At 49.6% G+C, this 19708-nt stretch overlaps 1 protein-coding gene across 3 annotated transcripts in view; it reads right to left on the bottom strand.

Moving 5' to 3' along the window:
* Window positions 1-4504: 4504 nt before the first annotated feature.
* Window positions 4505-19708, bottom strand: part of THOC5 (THO complex 5) — a 38537-nt gene continuing 23333 nt past the window's right edge. For all 3 annotated transcript variants that reach the window (XM_041003653.1, XM_041003655.1, XM_041003654.1), the window contains 11 exons: window positions 19400-19440; window positions 19094-19193; window positions 16269-16377; window positions 13754-13855; window positions 13123-13219; window positions 12513-12627; window positions 11249-11352; window positions 11016-11103; window positions 8871-8986; window positions 7965-8155; window positions 4505-4698 (listed from right to left, as the gene is read on the bottom strand). In XM_041003653.1, coding sequence (XP_040859587.1) covers window positions 4635-4698; window positions 7965-8155; window positions 8871-8986; window positions 11016-11103; window positions 11249-11352; window positions 12513-12627; window positions 13123-13219; window positions 13754-13855; window positions 16269-16377; window positions 19094-19193; window positions 19400-19440 — 1127 coding nt within the window. In that variant the 3' untranslated portion in view covers window positions 4505-4634. The remainder of the gene's footprint in view (window positions 4699-7964; window positions 8156-8870; window positions 8987-11015; window positions 11104-11248; window positions 11353-12512; window positions 12628-13122; window positions 13220-13753; window positions 13856-16268; window positions 16378-19093; window positions 19194-19399; window positions 19441-19708) is intronic.

Raw genomic sequence — 19708 nt, 5'->3', positions numbered from 1 at the left:
GAGTACAGACTCCCAAGGTCTTGGGCTATACTCCATTGCTTTCCCAGGCCATAAAAAGAGAGTTAGATTAGAAGTGGAACAGCTGGGGCCTGGTGTGGTAGCCTAGTGGCTAAAGTCCTCACCTTGAATGTGCTGAGATCCCATTTGGGCACCAGTTCGTATCCTGAAGGCCCCATTTCCCATCCAGCTCCCTGCTTGTGGCCTGGGAAAAGCAGCTGAAGATGGCCCAAAGCCTTGGGACTCTGCACCCATGTGGGAAACCTGGAAGAAGCTCCTGTTTCTTGGCTTCAGATCAGCTCAGCTCCAGCTGTTGTGGCCACTTGGGGAGTGAATCATTGGACGGAAGATCTTACTCTCTGTCTCTCCTCCACTCTGTATATATGACTTTTCAATAAAAAAAAAAAGTAGAACAGCTGGAACACAAACCAGTAACCATATAGGATGCTGGCCGTTGCAGGTGGAGGACTAGCTGGTTGAACCATCGCGTCAGCCCCAGATTAAATTGTTTATTACTGTACACACAGACCATTGGCTAATTTCTGAAATAGTTCCCCTGGTGGAAGGAGATGGAAAAAGGATATTTTTCATGAACTCAGCAGGAAGAGTACATTCCTAAAATAGCTCCAGTCTGCAGCTGTTTGTGTCCCCTCTAATGTTAACAGATTCTTAGCAATCTGGCCCATGGATATTTTTCCTCAAGTTTGTTCTCCCAGTGAAAGGATGGTTCTGTTGGACTGATGGTTAAGGCCACATCTGGTTGGTGGCAGCTGGCAGGGTCAGCCTGCACATTGGGAGTTTGCTTCCCTAGGGAGAATAGGCAGAGGCAGCTGGGTCAGAAGCTTTTACCCTGCCAGTGCCCCTGCGTACAGTCTCTACTATGAGAATGATGTTGTCAAGGGCAACTGGGGTTTCTGGCATTTCAGATACTTTTGGTGCCCAGTTTGGGGGTGACCACGTAATGTGTCCCCTAGGAGAACAGACACAGTAGGGCAGAGTAAGGAAGAGGTGTGGGCTCTGTGGTCAGACAGGCCCCACTTTCCATTCAAGCTCCACCTCTCCTGGTTGGGGGGGTGGGGTGTGGGGCCATGGTCAAGGTCCTCTACTCCAAAGCTCAGTTTTCCCAGCTGAGATATGCGGGTTCCACAGAGCTCATGTCGCTAAGTGAACTGTTGTTCATCTGGGGTGGGGGGGGGTGGGAGGAGGAAGGGAAAGTAGGAAAGAAGGTAAAGGAGAGAGAGAATGAGAGAGAGAAAGAAAATTGTCTCCACTCAGGAGACAAAGTTTTGAGCTTTTCTCCCAGCAGCCGAACAGGTGCAGAGCAGTGGTGTTCGTGTGGGAAGAACTCTTCACTATTCCAGGGAGAGCCCAGGTGTGGGCGTGCAATGTGCTGCCAGGGTCATATGCTCTTCCTGGAGCCAGTGCCGGTGGCTGGGTGGACAGAGGTCACTAATGAGCCAGTAGGGCTGGAGCTGGGCAGAGTGTCAGGTCCCTCAGAGTTGGGGCTAACACCATGGTGTAGCACATAATGCCGCCACTTGTAATGTTAGCATCTCCATATTGGCATCGGTTCAAGTCCTGGCTGCTCTACTTCCAATCCAGCTCCCTGCTAAAGTGCCTGGAAAAGCAGAAGGGCCATAGAGCTAGATGAAGCTCCTGGGTTGCAGCCATCTGAGGAGTAAACCAGAAAGTTAAATCTACCTCTAACTGATTTAAAAAAATACAAAAGATATTATATGTCAGGGAAAACAACCTGGTAGAGGAAACCCTATGTTACTGTGTAGACAAGCCTCTTCCTCTGCAGTAAGTCTTTCAAACTTAAAAATAAATAAACTAAATTTACATCAATAAACACACTGAAGCAAAAAAAAAAAATTAGCCTTAAAATATTAATTTATATCAATGAGAATTGACAGCTCCAGAACACTCCACGTGATAGAATATACCTTTTTTTTTTTCTTAAAAGCACATGGAACTAGGATAGACTACAGGCATGCCATTTTTTAAAAGCCTCAGTAAAATTAAGAGGGTTGAAATCAGACAAAGTATGTTCTCTGATTACAAGAGAGGAACTAGAAGTTAAGGACAGAAGGAAATTTAGGACAGTTGCAAATACATTTCTAAATAACCAGTGAGTCAAAGAAGCAATCAGAGGATAAATCAAACAGTACCTGAGGGGCTGGTCTTGAGGATAATGAATTAAATCACCATGTGTCAGCAGGAGTCCTGGTTCGAGCCCCAGCTGCTCCACTTCCGATCCAGCTCCCTGTTGATGCACCTTCTGGACAATTTTACAAGGGATTCTTCCAGGTTCTTCTGAGCCAGGACCCTTCCTCTGACTGTCCACCTGAGGCTGAGATGTCAATGAAGTAGCTACAGGGAAATGGACTGTCCCAGGCTTCTCACTTATTTTAAAATCCTTTTCTGTAATGCCAAGTGATCCTTTAGTGCAGCTGCTCCCTTCAAAGTGGGATAATCGCCCCTTGTGGGGAGGCGGTATTAAGGGTCAACAGCTCCTGGCTGGGAAGTACAGCTCCTCCCAGGCCCCACAAAGCTTCTTTGCTACTGTTGTCTCTGCTTCCCTCTTTCTAGACAAATGCTTTTATGCTGACTCAGTTTGGCCCCCTTCCAGCCAAGAACAGAAGTGGGAGGCTGCAATGCAGGAGTCATTAAAGGAACTATTTTTAGCCCATATTTTAATCTTATCCAGCACAGATGGTGAGATACAAACCCTGAGGGCAGCCAGACCAAGGGGCTTGTGTCTGGGACAGAACGTCTCAGGCAAGTAAGTCAGCTAACTCACCTGCATGCCTGTTGCTGTCCGAGGTGCTGAAACACAGAAGGGGCACTACTCATATTCGGATTTGCCTGCTTCCAATGAGGAATCAACAAGAAAAACAAGGGGAGGGGAGAGCACTGTGGCTTGCAGAGGCGAGTAAAGCAAACTGTACCTGGGGAGCTGGTTAAAAATATACTTCCTGGGGGCCTGGTGTTGGGCCTAATGCTTAAGGCACCTATAACCTCCATTGGAGTGCCTGCATTAGATTCCTGCTCCTGATTCCAGCTTCCTGCTCACACACCCCTGGGAGGCAGTGGGAACAGTTTCCTGTCATTCACATATGCCACCTACACCATGTCCCCAGATGCCAGCTTCAGTCCTAGTTGGGAGTGCAGGCATTTGGGGAGTACACCAGTGGATAGGATTTCTATTTCTCTCTCAAATAGAACAAAAATTCCTGGCCTGCCCTGGGATCAATATTTGGAGTGGACCTGGGGAAATCTGATCCTAGGCAGTGCCCATGATGGGTGAGGCCAGCACATATGGCCCTCTGGGTTGGAGAGTACCCACCTCTAGAACTCAAAGGGACAATGCAGGCTGAAGTGCAGGCCAGGCAAGCTCAGGGACTGGTGGTGCCATTCTCCTCTTATGGGCTCAGGTTTCCATCTGACAAATGAAGGCCTTGGCATGGCTAGGAGTTGCCTAGCTTTCTCAGAAAATCCTTACCCCTGGCATGCACCATGATCAGCTGAGAGGAAAATGGAAACAGTTTTATGCCAACCTTTACACAGACCCATACCCACTTTACCCAAGAAGATTTACCAAAATGAGTGCATATACTCTTAATGGGGACCAAAGGAATGTATGTTCGGGGAAAACCAGCTTGAGAATATAATAAACGAGAGATGGAGAGAGTTCAGTCTTCCGTATGGTCTCTTGCTAGCTCACTCCCTGAGTGGGCACAAGAGTCAGGGTTGGGCCAGGCTGAAGCCAGGAACATTTCCTGGTCTTCACATGAGTGGCAAGGGCCCCAGTACTTGGGTCATCATCTGCTATATTCTCAGCTGCATTGGTAGGGAGGGTACTGGATCAGCAGCACAGCACCCATCATTCTGATCTGAGAGGTCAGTGTTGCAGGACGACCAAGACTCATTTTACAAACAACTTAAACGATGTTATCCACTTCCCTAGGAGTTCTCTCATCCTTCCAGAGTCCAATCAGTAGTTGTGAAGGCACTGAACACAGCATTCCCACAAAGATCCTTTCAGTGTTAGCTACCCTGATTCTGCCATTGTCTTGCTGGCCACAAGCTCAGCATCTTCAGGAAATCCTGTAGGATTCAGGATTCCTGTCTGTGATATGTTTGTCCTTTTACTGTACATTGCACCACAAAATGTCCACTGACACCTACCAGAGACTTTGGCTGCCAGAGGCACTGACAGAACAGGTAGAGTCGTGCAGAGGGAAGTGGAGATTTTTCTTTTTGTGTTCCACTGTCTTTGGCTTCTCTTGACTGCAGGGATCAGATAATAAACACCACGATGAAAAGGCCCCCCCTTCCTGTCAAAGCAAGAGTAAGGTATGTGTGCATAAGGTGGCAGCATCTCTCCACAGACTGGGCAGCTTTTTGGCACTCTCTGCTTTTCTTGGACACCTAATGAACAGTGATTCACAGATGGTTTCACACCTGCCTTTTCACACCCACAAGGAGCCTCAGACAAGGACCATTTGGTTAGGTGACACTTTAATTGGCTAATGTCTTTGGGGAGTATCATAGACCGCACGCAGGCCAGAGCAGGAAGCAGAGGCCCAGAATCCAAGAAGGGCTGTGTGGGAAATGATGGAGGGAGCAGGAGGTCAGCGATGGCTGAAGAATCCCTGAGGATGGTTATATTTAAACGGTTTCATCCTGCTGGGACCCCTGGAGAAAAAAAGGAGAGGGAAGAGTAGTTAACACCATGCCTTCTGTTCTAACAAAATAAATTAGGCTTCATTCACTCCAAGGAATACCAGGTGGCTCCAAGGGTAAAAAAAGAGGCAGAGCTGCCCAACAACAGGACCTGTGTGAGGAGGATGACTGTATGTGGGGTGTTGCTTTGTGAAGATGTCTTTATGTGCTTGCAAACACCACAGAGAACACACAGGGATTGTCCCTGACAGCCGGCATGTCTAAGGGCAGGCACCCTTGATTTTTACTGTTCCTTGTTATTTGTATGCTTAGAAATATTTTTTGTTTATTATTTTATTTGAGAGACAGGCAGAGAGAGTCCCACCTGCTGGCTCATTGCTCAAACACCAAGAACTCAATCTGGGTGTCCTGTGTGGGTGTCAGGGACCCAACCAACTGATCCTGCTTCCTGCATGCCAGGGTATGCGCAGCTTAGATAATGTGCCAAACACCTGCCTGAATTATTTATATGGCTCGCAACAAACACATTTCCATAGTTAACAAAAATTAAGAAAGAAAACTTGAACAATCTTTTCTTACAAAGAGATCCCCACGCAGGCAGATAACTGAGAGTGGAACAGTCTGGCACAGTGCTACGTGCTCTCTACTTATTTCCCCTTAGTGCAATAAGGTTTTTCTTTGTTTCAGATTTATTAGAAAGGCAGTTACAGAAAGCAAAGGAAACAGAGAGAAGGAGATTTTCTATTCCCCTAGCCTCACTGGCCAGGGCTAGGCCAGACCAAAAGCAAGAACTCCATCTGGGTCTCCCACATGGGTGCAGGGAGCCAAGTAATCTGGTACTTTAAAGGGTGTTAGCAGGGAGCTAGATTAGAAGTGGGGCAGCTGTGACTCAAACCAGTGACTGTATGGGATTCTGGCACTGCAGGCTGTGGCTTAACCTGATAAATCACAGTGTCAGCTCCTGTTTTATAGATTGAAGAAATAAGGCTTAGCAGGCAAACTGCTTGCCCAACGCTTTGTACTCTGGATAGAGCCAAGCCAAAATTAAAACAGGCCTGATGCCAAAGCCTGATACCACAGGAAGGCTGAGTTGTAACTGGGCAGCCAAGGCCTGTGTGGGAAGCTTGGTTGTGAACTTCACTGGGAATCCTGGCTCCCACAGAAAGTTTCAGAGGAGCCTCTTCTACACCACTCCACAATGAATGGATGTCCAGCTCAAGCGAGTTCCTTCACCTCTTCTGAAGGTTTACGACTGACATGCAACGGTACCCAGAGGGTTGGTACTGTGACACAACGGGTTAAGCTGCTGCTAATAATTTCAGCAATCCATATGAGTGTGCTGGTTCCAATCCTGGCTGTTCTGCTTCCAATCCAGTTTCCTACTTTGCATGCCTAGGTGACAGCAGATAATGACCCCAGTATTTGGGCCCCTGCCACCCAGGTGGGAGACCTGGCTCCTGGCTTTGGCCCTCACTATTGTGGGCATTTGGGGAGTGAACCAGTTGGTGGAAGATCTATTCCTTTCTCAGTCTCTCCCTCTTCCTTTCAAATAAATACATTTAAAAAAAGAAAAAAACCCCAAAACACAAAAAACAGCATTGGTCTAGTTGGAGGGGAGAACACGAACAGACGAGACAGAGATTGTAAAGAGAGGCAGAGTTAAGGAGGTTTATCCCAACACCAATGGCTGACTCATTACTTGGCCTGCACCATGCTAGGCACTGTACACGCTCCTTTACTTTCATGCTCCCTGAGGTGGGCCGTTGCAAGGCTCAGAGGGGCTAAGTGCATGCTAATTGCTCAGGCAGGAGCTGGAACAGGTCTTTATGGCCCCAAAGCCTTTGCTTATAACCCCCCAACACTAAAAGAGCACAGTCACTGGGGTGCATCTAGGCACACTGCGGGTACAGAAAACACAGTCTGAGGGTCCCCAGGCAGGGGTTGAGTCAAGCCGCAGGTCTCCTGCTCCCATACCAGCACACTGCACCGCAGGCCACTGGCCTCACTCCAGTGGTCAACTCAGATTCCACACTAAGAACTTCGCATCTCCCAGCTACCGACTGCGGGATTCATTAGAGCTGAGTAACTAGAGCACTGACAGGATCACAGCATTTGTGGAAATGGGACCATGGGGAACCATTGGAGAAGTGGGAATAAACACTGGCCATGTGAGAACTCCCACACTGCAAATGTGCTACAGCAGATTGGGCATGTGGGAAGAGCTGAAGTCTCCCACAGATCCCCCAGGAAAGGCAGGTGAGAAGACACCAGCCTGTGACCACAAGCTCCAACTTCCAACAGCTTCCAGGCAGTTTGAGCTGGTTCTTAGCAAACAGCACAGGAATCAGGCCAGCGGAGGCACTAGACAGGGACAGAGGATGCTAGCACTGCTTCCAGGGGCTGAAACCGCCCAACAGGAAGGTGAGGGGAAGGTGAGTTCCCATTCCGAATGACAGGAAGAGAGGGGGATAACCCAAGTACCACTCCTCCTCAACTTCTGGCCAATGGAAAGGACACCTGGGCAGCCGATTCTGGGGCTTTGAAATGGAATCTTAGGAAAGAAGAAGAAGTTGAGGGACAAAAGCGAAGGAAATGACCCAACAACAAAGAGAAGAGTAAGTAGAATAAGCATGAGCTCAGATGCTCTTAGTTCCAGACTGTTAGAACCATCTGGAACCTGTATGAGGACTATTTCTAATTCATCATGAGCTAGAAGATATTACTTTGATCACTTTAGGAAATGACCTCAGAAGTGACTGTTCCAAGGTCACCCAGCTGGCAGGGAGGTGGGCTTGTGTCCTTCTCCCTTTGGAGCTGGTTCCTTCAGCACAGAGCTGTGATTCTCCCTGAGGGGGTACACCCACAGGCGGCAGCGGACTTCCTGGGGACTGGTGAGGATGTGGTTTAGAGGCAGTAAAATGCAAAGCAACCTCATTGCTTCTCAAAGGAAATATGGAAAGTGAAGAAAGCCCTCTTGGCTCACAGCCTGGCACTGTTATTTTGGTGGGTGGGTCACCTTCAGGAGAGGTCAAGAATGGGGGCCAGGCTGGAGGGAAGTAGACAGCAGGGAAAAGTATCCAGAAAGAGGGACCAAGTTCTCCTCAGGAAACCCAGTAGCAGAGTTTAATTCCTTTTGTGAAAAGACACAGGTATGCTTGGAAGCACACACCCCCTCCAGCCTGGGGCCTGCAGGACCCAAACCACTCCAGGGCTCTCATCTCTACCCCATGTCCCAGAAAAAGCCACCAGAGCCTCAGCCCTCCTGCTTTTCCCCTCACCTGAAAAGCCGCAGACACATCTTCTCCTGGGGAAATTCCTTGGGCCCCTCCACACTGTCATCATGGCTCTCAGTCTCCAGGTAGACGTCCAGCAGCACGCACAACCGCTGCAGCTGGTTGGTCAAGAGCTGGTGGCTGGGCCGGGGGCCGCACAGCTCCTTGTAGCACACGTTGACCTCACTCTCCATGGCCTGTGCAGTGGGAAGGCCAGCAGTTTACCGACTGCGGGATTCATTAGAGCTGAGTAACTAGAGCACTGACAGGACCACAGCATTTGTGGACATGGGACCATGGGGAACCATTGGAGAAGTGGGAATAAACACTCCTAATGAGGGGTGACCATGCCAGCCCTGGCTGGACCTGAGCCCCGGTGTCTCTGCAGAGGTTGGGCTGCCAGAACAAGCTGGACTGGGCTGTCCTGAAGCTCCCTCTCCTCAAAACAACATCCTCCAAGTTCTGACCTATAACTTGCTCCATCACCTTGCATGCCAGCAATAGTCAGGAAGATGGAGGTGTGCAGCAGAGGAATCTCAGATCCAAGTCAGAAACTGTTAGGACTAAAAATACATATTACAGCCATGAGGCCTTGGTCAATTCAATCAACAAGTTTAAGCAGTAGGAACAAGGGCAACAATTCCCGTATCATCTCAGTGCTGGGTGTCTGTGAGGCTTCTGGGTTTACCCCATCTTCACAGACAACCACCTGCCAAGATTCTATTAATGGGGAACCTGTGAATCCCAAGGCAGGTAAGTAGGTGAGCTCAATCTAGGCTCCTTCCTCTTCTGCACTGCGCAAACTCCAGAACACGCTGCAAATCTGAAAAGCCCTTCTGTGTGGTCCTGAGTTTCAGCTGCAGCTACTGTCCTCCTTCTCCGTGCCCCTCCTGTCACCTGCTCAGGCCTTACCCGAATGTTGTCGTCATTGCTGTTGGTTTTCTCGCCCTTCCAGTTCAGACACAGCTGGAAAACAGGAGGGATGGAGGAGTAGCCAGGGTTCAGTACCACAGCGGCCTGGAGTTTGGCTGGGAAGAGAGGACAAGAGAAATAATTAGTTTTGAGACCCAGCTTGACAGCATGGCAGCCTCTCCAGTGGACCCTGGAGGCCAGCTCTGAGGGCTACTATTAATCTGAAGCTTCACAGTACATTCAGGGACTAACTGTTCCAGAATCCCCAAAATGGAACTTGCCAGGCTGCGGAACATGGAGTCTGATATCTCTGGTCCCAATTAGGACCTTGATCTATTTACTGTGCCAAAAAGAAGTAGACACTCGGGCCTGGTCCCCCTGGGTGTGCCTGTGGGTTCTACTGGCTGGTTTCAAAGAACTTGAGTCTAACCATTACTTATTGCTTTCATAAAAAGCAGAATCCTTTCATGTATTTTCTTTTCAGCAATATTGTGTATGAGACACTGTATCAGGTAAACACATTTTCTCTATTTTCCTTCTTTGTTACTTCATCACATGACTTTTTTTTAAGATTTATTACTTTTTATTGGAAAGTCAGATATACAAGGAGGAGGAGAGTCAGAAAGGACGATCTGTCTGCTGATTCACTCCCCCAAGCAGCTGCAATGGCTGGAGCTGCACTTATTCGAAGCCAGGAGCTAGGAGCTTCCTTCAGGTCTCCCACATGGGCACAGTGTCCCAAGGCTTTGGGCCATCCTCAACTGCTTTCCCTGGTGCCCCTATGAGATTCCAGTGCACATAAGGCAAGGACTTTAGCCACGAGGCTACCACATTGGGCCCAGTGAACTCTTTCAAAACAGTATCCTAAGGTCTTTAAGAAAAACAATTAAGATTTAATTATTTTTATTTGAAAGGCAGATTTTATACATCGAGTAGGAGAATCGGCAAGACGGGTCTTTCATTAGCTGCTTCCCTCCTCAAATGGCTGTCAATGGTCAGAGTTGAGCTGACCATTGAGCCAAGAGCCTCTTCCTGGTCTCCCATGTGGATGTATGGGTCCAAAGACTAGCGCCATCCTCCACTGCTTTCCCAAGCCATAAGTAGAAAGCTAGACTGGAAGTGAAGCAGCGGGGACAGGAACCAGTATCCACAGGGGATGTAGGCATCACAGGCAGAAGATTAGCCTATGGTACCACTGGGCGGGCCCTGTAACATGTTTTAAAGTGTAAGAAAAAAAATAAAAAGAGAAGGGAAGAAAAGGGGATAGAGAAACTCAGGCTGAAAAAGTGCAACTTTCCTTACATTTCCTGCACTTGGAAATGCTGGGGTCTGGATCCAGTCTGAATGAGGCAGCCTTTGTTATACATTGGCCCCGGACATTCCTGGTTCCCTCAGTTATTAGACGATCCCTTCTACACAGCTCCCATTACTGTGATCCCATCTGCACAAAGACCCCATCAGAGACCAAATGGATGGAACCACTTGATCCCGGACTTCTGCCTCTAGCAATAGAAAACAGACTCATCCACAACTATAGCTAGCTGCCTCTGCCTGGGGGCCACAGTGTCCAGCTGGAGGGGCTAAGGCCCTGTGGGCCGTGCCAGGCCTAGAGGCTGAGGTGCGATGACAACATGATGGCCTAGAGGCTTGCACCTGGTTGATTCCAGTGGGAACCCCTGGCAAAGTCAGATGTCAACAGGGTGGGAGAAACATCAGCTTCAGATGCCCCTACAGCAGATGCAGGACCTATAGGAGAGGAATGAGGACCCCTGCCTGCCCTTCAGCATCTGAGAGTGACCCCTCCCCTGCCGGGAGGAGGGGTGTCTGATGCTGGTGAGCAGCAGCAGAGTGAAGAGATGCAGCGCCGAGGTTAGACTGAGTTGGCATTTAGGCCTGAGCTTCCTCACCTACAGCAGGGATGGAACCGCTCTCACTCCCATCAGGACCATCAGGAAGCTCAGTGAGAGAAAGCACATGCCCGACTGCCGCAAAGCACGTCCTTGGGAACAGCGGCTTCCCCCTGCACTGCGATGTGTCACAACCTCACAACAGGACTCCTCGATCGTCTGCTCCTCCATGCCACCCTCAGCTTCACTCTTGGTGCCTTCCCTGACCTTAGACCCACTGGCAGCAGCAGTGACTCACCTGTGCCCCTTTCGATGAGCGCCATGTAGTAGAGATTGGTGTCCCCTGCTAGTCCTGCCTCCACAATGTCTTTGGTGAAATGCAGCTCCTACAAGAGTGCAGTGCATAAGGAGTGACATGTTGGCTTCTCTAGTCATCTTCCTGCCCCTCCAGCAAGGGGATGGAAACTGAAAGGTGACATGGTCTGCAGACCCCCCCAGACAGTAAGGCAGACCTGTCATTTGTCCACCTACCATGTAATCCTCGTGCGGAATCATCACCCACTTCACCAGGCGAGAGACAACCTTGGCAGGGAAGAGGTACTGGCAATCACTGCTAACTGGTACAATGCCATGTTCTGAAAGAGACAGAGACAGGTGGTGTCCAGGGTAGAGCCAGATGTCACAGCTGGGCAAAGAGCATCCTCCTGGGACTCTATGGAAAGCTCAGATGGCCCTGCCAGCTGTCTAGGTACACTTGGCACCTCAGAGGTAGCCAGGTCAACACGGGCCTAGAGTTCAGGCACACCCACCTGACCTTCACTCAGGCTAAGTGCCCCTGCCCAGATTCAGCATCAGCATTCACAGGCTTTATCCTGAATGTGAATGACGGAGGACAGAACAAAAAGCCCCGCAGCCAGGACCGCAGCGCCTCTGCAGCAGGGACTAGTGACTGTTAATTAGATCAAATAGCCGTGAGGGCTGTGTTTCACAGCCGACCTTGATGGAGGATCTTACTAAAGTGTTCTGTGTCAGTTCCTCCAAGGGAGCAGAGCTGTAGAACTGCTGCAGGCTAAATTCCTGCTGGCGTGTCAAGCAGCAGAAATGCCAACAGAGTAGATGCTGTCAAGGGATGACAAGCAGCCGACCTTGGGACACAACAAGTCGGCAGAGCTGATGGAGACCAAGCCCCAGGAACAGGTTGGGCTGCTACAGCTAGAGCACTGCCCACAGAGAGCCCAAGGACTGGCCCGGGGAAGGGTCTACAGATGGCTCCTGGAGACCCAGTGCTTTTCCTGACGTGGCTCTTTTAGATCACAATAACCTTGACACTCTCCCCACAATGACCCTGCCAAATACTTGATGCATGAAAAACATCTTACTGAAAGAAGTCCTCATATCACCACCAACTGGGACAGTGGCTCATCAGTCACCTAGGAGCTTAGAACACACAGGTGGGGAGCATCAGCTCAGGAGGCCTGTGGTGAGGGATGATGGGCTGGGTCCCTGGATGGCTGTACTAACACAGCAGAATGAGTTACCTCTGCTTTTTCTATGCTCAGGGCCTGGCATAACCTAGGCTCTCATTAAATATCTGTTGAATGTGCATGAGCTAGCATCAGCTGCCCCTAACATCAATCCATGACCCTGCATCACCAAAGGCTTTAAGTCTCCCCCCTGGGCATGCCAGAACAGACCTTGGCCTGGTTAAGTCCTGAACAGCCCTGCTCAGCAAAGGACAGTCTGTCAGCAGAACTCTAGAGTTCTGAGTGAGTGTACAGGCCCAGCCCCAGCTTACCCAGGGACGCAAACTGTTTGTGAAGGGCCAGGCGGGACTGCACCCTGGTCTTCAGCAGCTTCATGGTGGTCTCCATGTGGCTGGCGCTCAGTGAGTGGTCAGCAACGACGGTGTGCTGGGAACACAGCAAAAGGCTCACACCTGCATCTCCCCGCCTTCTTCCGGGCAATGTATCTCTGCTGCAGCCATGCCCACATCTTAAGGTGGGTCCCTCCCAGGAACATCAGGGTTTACCTGCTATGAGGCGCCAGACACTGAGTCCTAGCAGGAACACTAGTTCCTGAGAAAAAAACAGGCTTCTGCCCAGGTGCCAGGCTCCCTGGGCTTCTGTTCACACCTTATTTTGGACACCCTGGTACACAAGACAGAGGATGGCACAGCCTGCAGCCATGTCACCGCCACGTGACCCCGGTGCCAAGCACCTTGGTGTAAACGGCTACATGGCTCAGAGAAGAGGGCAAAGATGTTTCGGTACAAGGAGGTTTGGGACATTTAGTGTCCTGCATGGATAAAAGGCAGATCACAGCCCCGAGGGAAAGCATTGTGCTAGTTGAGACCCTTGAAAGGCCACCCGGGAATTCAGCCAAGGAGACTGGGTCAGTCTACATACCTGCGGCTGCTCTTTGGGGAAGTGGAGGCCACCCAGCTTTTGTACCCACAAATAGGGGTGACCGAGGTCAAGCACGTAGTCTCTCAAAGTCAGGATGCTGCAGAGAAGGTGACAGAACAAAACGCTTTTATAATCCACTTCCACTGTGGTGCTGGGATGCAGTCCTTCTCGCCCGTCCCACGAACAGCCCAGTCCCATAGCTTGGCCTGGCTCAGCCCAGGCTGCAGGGAAAGTCCCCTAACCTCATCAGTTCCTTACTGGTGCGTTCCTCTCTCCCTTACTCACTTTTCACCCCTTGCAGCTTTCAACTCACAAGCGAATTTCAAACGAAAAAGCAGTAAACTGATACCTTCATCAGGCTAATTTACAATTTTTAAAAATTTTTCAGAGAATTTAAAATACTGCTCATTTTTACTCCATCATGCGACATGATAAAACACTGTCTTATCATGTTCTCCAGGTCGGGATCTTCCACTCTTCCCACGTGTAAGCAAGAATGGCATGTGACCCTCCCACTCCGGATCCTCCCTGGTTCTCGGTGACTACTAGCCCTAACAGGTCTCCAGCTTGGGTTTGCGATCCCACAGACAGAAGCCGAGAGGCCAGGAGGGTTAGAATGCTGCTGACTCACCCAACTTTATCAAACTGATACTGATTGGCTGGATTCGGAGTTTTCTTTCCGTGATCCCCTGGATACAAACAGCTCAGTACTGAGTCAGGAGACAGCAAGTCCCTGGAAAAGGAAAAGGAGACCACACTGAGGACTCTGGTGAACATACTGCTTCAGGGCAGACGGGTAGATGGGGGTGGCGTGTCACCTCTCACTGATGACTAAAGCCACCGTTTACTGTTTCTTCCTGTAGGCCGGTTTTGTGGGTGTTCAAGGTCACTGAAGCCTCACAACCCTGTGAGGCAGGATTATCATTTCCATTTTACTGAAGGCTTTGAAAGACAAGGCTTTTCCACGAGCACACTGCGAGTAAATGCTAGAAGCAGATTTTGTGCTGTCTGATCATAAGAGTATTACTCTTGACCATCAATTAAAAAATAGGTAAGTTGGGCCCGGCGCGGTGGCGCAAGTGGTTAAAGGTCCTCGCCTTGCACGCCCGGGATCCCATATGGGCGCCGGTTCTAATCCCGGCAGCCCCGCTTCCTTTCCAGCTCCCTGCCTGTGGCCTGGGAAAGCAGTCAAGGACGGCCCAAAGCTTTGGGAACCTGCACCCGCGTGGGAGACCCGGAAGAGGCTCCTGGCTTCGGATCGGCATAGTATCGGCCCGTTGCGCTCACTTGGGGAGTGAATCATCGGACGGAAGATCTTCCTCTCTGTCTCTCCTCTCTGTATATCTGCCTTTCCAATAAAAAAATAATAAAAATAAATCTTTAAAAAAAAAAAAAATAGGTAAGTATTCCTTCAACAATTGTAACGCATATGTAGGTGTCGTGGCATAGTGTGTTAAACCACTGCTTGCAATGTCATATCTTCTATGGGAGTGCTGGTTCCAGTCCCAGCAGCTCTACTTCCAATCCAGTTTCCTACTAAGCAGAAGAAGATGGGCCAAGCACTTGGGCCTCAGCCACTCATGCTGGAGACCAGCCTGGAGTTCCTGGTTCCAAGTTTCAGCCTGGGTCACATCTGATCCACTGGGAGAGTGAAGAGATAGATCTTTCTTCTCTGTAGCTCTTTCAAATAAATTAATTAAATATTCCTTTTTTATAAAAAGATCTGGTGACAGGGCCTCATGTCGGGGAGGCCACATCCAGGACACCAGCAAACAGCACAGAAGCAGCTCGGAGACAACTAGTGCACAGCTCTGGTCTGTCTCACGTTGACCAACTCTCACGCTAATCACAGCAAGAGGAGCCCTTTCTATTCCTAAAGAAAGATACCATCACACGCATTAGAGACAGGGTGACCCAGAATGGGGCAGTGACATCACTGCTACCTACTCTGGGGTGGTTAGGAGCTCCCTCTGCTGGGGTCACCCAGAGTGCCACCGGGACCAGAGTGCTCAGGGACCAAGGCTCTAAGCACAGGACTAACATCCAAGAAACCCTCTCCATCAGGCACACTGAGGGGAGGGGAACGCCCTGCTGCACCAGGTCCAACCTGAGCCTCAGAGGTCTCTCTGTAGCTGACAGCAGGCCAGGCTGGTGCAGTGCTCCCCAAGTGGGGCTGGATCAGCCCAGGCCCTCCGTAGCCCTTCCTGTGGAACAGGGGAAGTCAGGAGCTTGCTGGGCAGGCAGTGCTGCTGTTACTTTGCATCTGCTCATCTGCCTGAATACCTCCAGTGGGAGCCAGCACAGTCCTCCTCCCACTATGCAAGGAAGGACAGCCTGGACTTAGCCTCAAGTAGGCAGGGACCATTCTAGCAACCTAGGAGCAGGTGGCCGGTGTGTTAACACTTTGAGGGGCAGTGATGTGCAGTGCGCTAGTCTACTGCTTGGTGCACCATCGCTCCAAAGCAGAGTGCCAGCTAGCATCCCAACTGCTCTGCTTCCAAAACTGCTCCTAATGTCCCTGACACCCCCATACTGGTGACACAGATGGGGTTCCTGTCCCCTGGCTTCTGCCTAGCCCCACCCTTGCACTGCAACCATCTGAGGAACTGAATCAGTGGACTGAAGATCTCTTTGAATTTCAAAATAAAAGGAAAATATGTAACAACTTTTAAAATAAACTCCTAGCACCTCAAAATAGAAAGAGAAGAGGAAGAGACCAAGCTTTGTCTGCCAAATCTCCCTTGCACGTTCCCACCTCCCACCGCGGGGCGGGAAGCTCCACTCACTCAAACTGCAACTACACTACCATGTCTGCTGTTCACAGTGAGTCAGGGAGTGTTTTCTAAAGTGATGTTCTGGACGACACAGACACAACAGCAACGACAGAGTGACTGTGGCTGAGAGCCTCCTCAGAGCAGGCCCCCCTAGGCTCTCATCATACACCCACTCCCCACCCCGCCCAGTACCGTGCACTGATGGGGATGATCAGCCCCGCTAGGCTCTCATCAAATACACACCCACACACACACTCCCCACCCTGCCCAGTACCCTGCACTGATGGGGGTGATCAGCCCCGCTAGGCTCTCATCACACACACACACACACACACACACACACACACACACACTCCCCACCCCGCCCAGTACCCTGCACTAATGGGGGTGATCAGCTCCGTGGCGGTTGTCACTTTGGCTTTCACTGTCATAATGTTGAGATTCATGAGGTAGTAGAAGGTCAGGTGAAGCACGCTGTCATCTGGAGGAAGAGGGAAGACAAGATAGGACGACGGACGTGTTACACACCTGAGGCAGAGTCAACAGAACAGTGCCCCAGGAACACAAAGCAGTTCATGACTTTCAAACATTGAAATTCAATGCCGATACAATGCTGAGCAAAAAAACAGCGAAGGACATGTCTGCCAACTCTTTGCTTCTCTCCAAGAAGTGTCCTTCAATGTGGGGTGGACTTGGTGATTTTACCTCTAGAAATATAATTTGGAAAGGGAGCTACGTGGTTAAGCTTGTCATCGTTTGTAACAAGGCACAGTGACACCACAAACTTCCGATGTGTGACGATGCGGCCCACAGTTGTTGCATGTATGCTTCTCCAAAGCCATAACCGCATTCAATCAAGAGAGAGAGGTGCTATCACCTCCTGGAGGAGAATAAGGAGTGTGACAACTAAAGATAGTGTTAAACCCTGCCCTGGATCCCAAACGAGAAAAAGGATGAGTGGAAAAAGAAGGAATGATGAACAAATCCTACTGTTTGCCTAGTTGTGTGGAACCAGTAAAAATAGCACTGCTTTTGACAATAAGGCTAATAAAGCTGGTAACTTCAGGAGTAGTTAAGTGGAGAGTATTAAATTCACATTTTTTTTAATAGAAGCATATTTTTAATTGACACAAAATAATTATATTTATGAGGTACAGGTTTATTAAAAAGGTTAAAAAGGTTTATTTTTATCTTATTTTTATTGGAAAGGGAGATATACAGAGAGGAGAAACAGAAAGATCTTCCATCCACTGGTTCACTCCCTGAAGCTGAGCTGATCCGAAGCCAAAAGCCAGGAGTTTCCTCTGGATCTCCCAAGCAGGTGCAGGGTCCCAAAGCTTTGAGTCATTCTCTACTGCTTTTCCAAGCCACAAGCAGGGAACTGGAAGGTAAGTGGAGCAGCCGGGATACAACCGGTACCACATGGGATCCTGGCAAACGCAAGGTGAGGATTTGGCCACTAGGCTATGGCGCCAGGCCCCACAAAGTGATATTTCAATACATGTAAAAACTGTATAACGATCACAGCAGGGTGACTGTCACATCTATTGCCTCAGACATACATCATTTTTCATGTTGAGGACATTCAAAATCCCACTAGCTATTAATAAAGAGCCATGAGGCTTCACTAATGCAGACGCTGGAAGACAGCAGGGGATGGCTCAAGTACTCAGGTCCCTGCCAGCCACATGAGAAAACTAAACTGAGTTCCAGGCTCCCCTCTTCAGCCTGGCCAGCTCAGGCTATTGTAGGCTTTTGGGAGAATAAACCAGAGAATGGAAAATCTTTCTCTGTTTATTCCTGTCTCTCTAACTTCAATCAATCAACTTAAGTAAAGAGAAATATTAGTGTCAATCATAGTTAACCGCTGTGCTACGCAACATTTAAAGTTATGTCTCCTTGGTCTGGCAGGAGGGCTCAATTTGATTAATCCTTCACCTGCAAACACAGGGAACCTACATGGGTGATAGTTCATGTCCCAGCTGTTCCACTTCCTAGCCAGCTCCCTGCTTGTGGCCTGGGGAAAAAGTGGGGATAATCCAAGGCCTGGGGACTCTGCACGCGTGTGGGAGACTGGAGAAGGCTCCTGGCTTCTGATTGGCTCAGTGTCGACTGCTGTGGCCATTTGGATGGGAGATCCTTTCTCGGTCTTTACTTCTCTCTCTAGGTATCTTTCCAATAAAAATGAATAAATATTTAAAATAACAAAGTTATTTTTCCCATCCACTACATTCCTATATCCACTCATTACCCGCCCTCTATCCTTCCAACTTCCAGTCTTTAAGTATCTTAAGAAGAAAAGGTGGGCCCAGTGCAATAGTGTAGTGGTTAACGTCCTCGTTTTGAATGTACGAAAATCCCATATGGTCTCCGGTTCTAATCCTGCTGGCCCCACTTCCCATCCAGCTCCCTGCTTGTGGCCTGCGAAAGCAGTCAAGGGCCGACCAAAGCCTTGGGACCCTGCACCCACATGGGAGACCTGGAAGAAGCTTCTGGCTCCTGGCTTCATATTGGCTCAGTTCCAGCCGTTGCGGCCACTTGAGGAGTGAACCATTGGATGGATCTTCCTCTCTGTCTTTCCTCCACTCTGTATATCTGCCTTTCCAATGAAAAAAAAAAAAAGACAGAGAGAACCACTGTGGAGACAACATTTTTGGTGACTCCGTTTCCAGTTGTACAAAAAAACCGATAAACACACACTTGCATGAAAGGTCCCAGGGTATGCAATATTCCACTACATACATAAGAGTCTGTCACAAGGCTGCCCTTGGAGGTAAGAGCAGAGCCTGGATGAGAGAGACACTTTAAAGTCAATGTCAGCTCTTACAACTGCTGGGATGTCAGATCACAGGCTACCTTACAATACCACACATCCTCTGTGGAATGCAAACTTTTGCTCACATGCATTAAATCAAGGACACTACTTGCATTAAGCGGCACAGGCTACACCCTGCTCCGTGTATCTGACTCACCAAAATCAGAAAGAGCAGCATTGACCCAGCTTCACTTCCGGGTCTGGAGCTTCACTGCTGTGCTGTTATGATTACGAATCAAAAACAACGGCAGCAACAGCAACCTTCCAGGCATAATCATAAGCAAACACAGCATGTGAAACGGGAATGCCTGCCGGGCCCTCTGCCCCGTAGTCAACCAACCCTCAGGCTACGGGTCCACAGAACAGAGTCAGGGCAGCAGACCTTTGCACTTCACATCCAGCATGACAGACAGCGGGTGCCGCTTGAGCATCTCCTTGCGCTTGTCGTCCAACTGAACCCCCAGTGTGGGCCGCCGGCGTTTCTGGAAGAAGGAAAGAGTGGACTGAGGAGTGCTGGTCCTAAGAATCCTTCCCCTTCCTCCCGGCTGAGGATGGGGGCAGGGGGGCTCCCTGCCGGCTGTCTGGGACCTGCAGCAGCCTATCCTCTGTCTTCTGCAGCTGGGAGGTCATGGCTGTAAACCAGCAAGGCCCAGGGCGGTCGATGCCCAGGACAGGAAAGAGCTCTCACCGTGGTCTGCTCCTCCTCGGCGTCCGAGTCGCTCTCATCATCTGTAGCCACACAGAAAGGGCACGAGGGAGTTAGAAAGTTCTAGTGGGCCCCAAAGTCCCCTCAAATCATTGGGAATCAAGAGGCCCAGATTCTGTCCTCTGTAAATGGGTTTCTTCAGTAAAAATGAAGTTACTGTCTTTCATTCAGTACAGGAAAAAAAAAAAAATTGCAGGGTGGGCGTTTGACGTAACGGTACCAAGAACCACTTAGAACCCTCACCTCCTAAACTGGAGTGCCCCAATTTGAGTCACAGCTCAGCTTTCAAAT

Source organism: Ochotona curzoniae, unplaced genomic scaffold (genome assembly GCF_017591425.1).
Source record: "Ochotona curzoniae isolate NIBS_2020 unplaced genomic scaffold, NIBS_Ocur_1.0 scaffold_274, whole genome shotgun sequence".
Classification (NCBI taxonomy): Eukaryota; Metazoa; Chordata; class Mammalia; order Lagomorpha; family Ochotonidae; genus Ochotona; species Ochotona curzoniae.
This window is presented reverse-complemented; position numbering and strand designations above follow the sequence as displayed.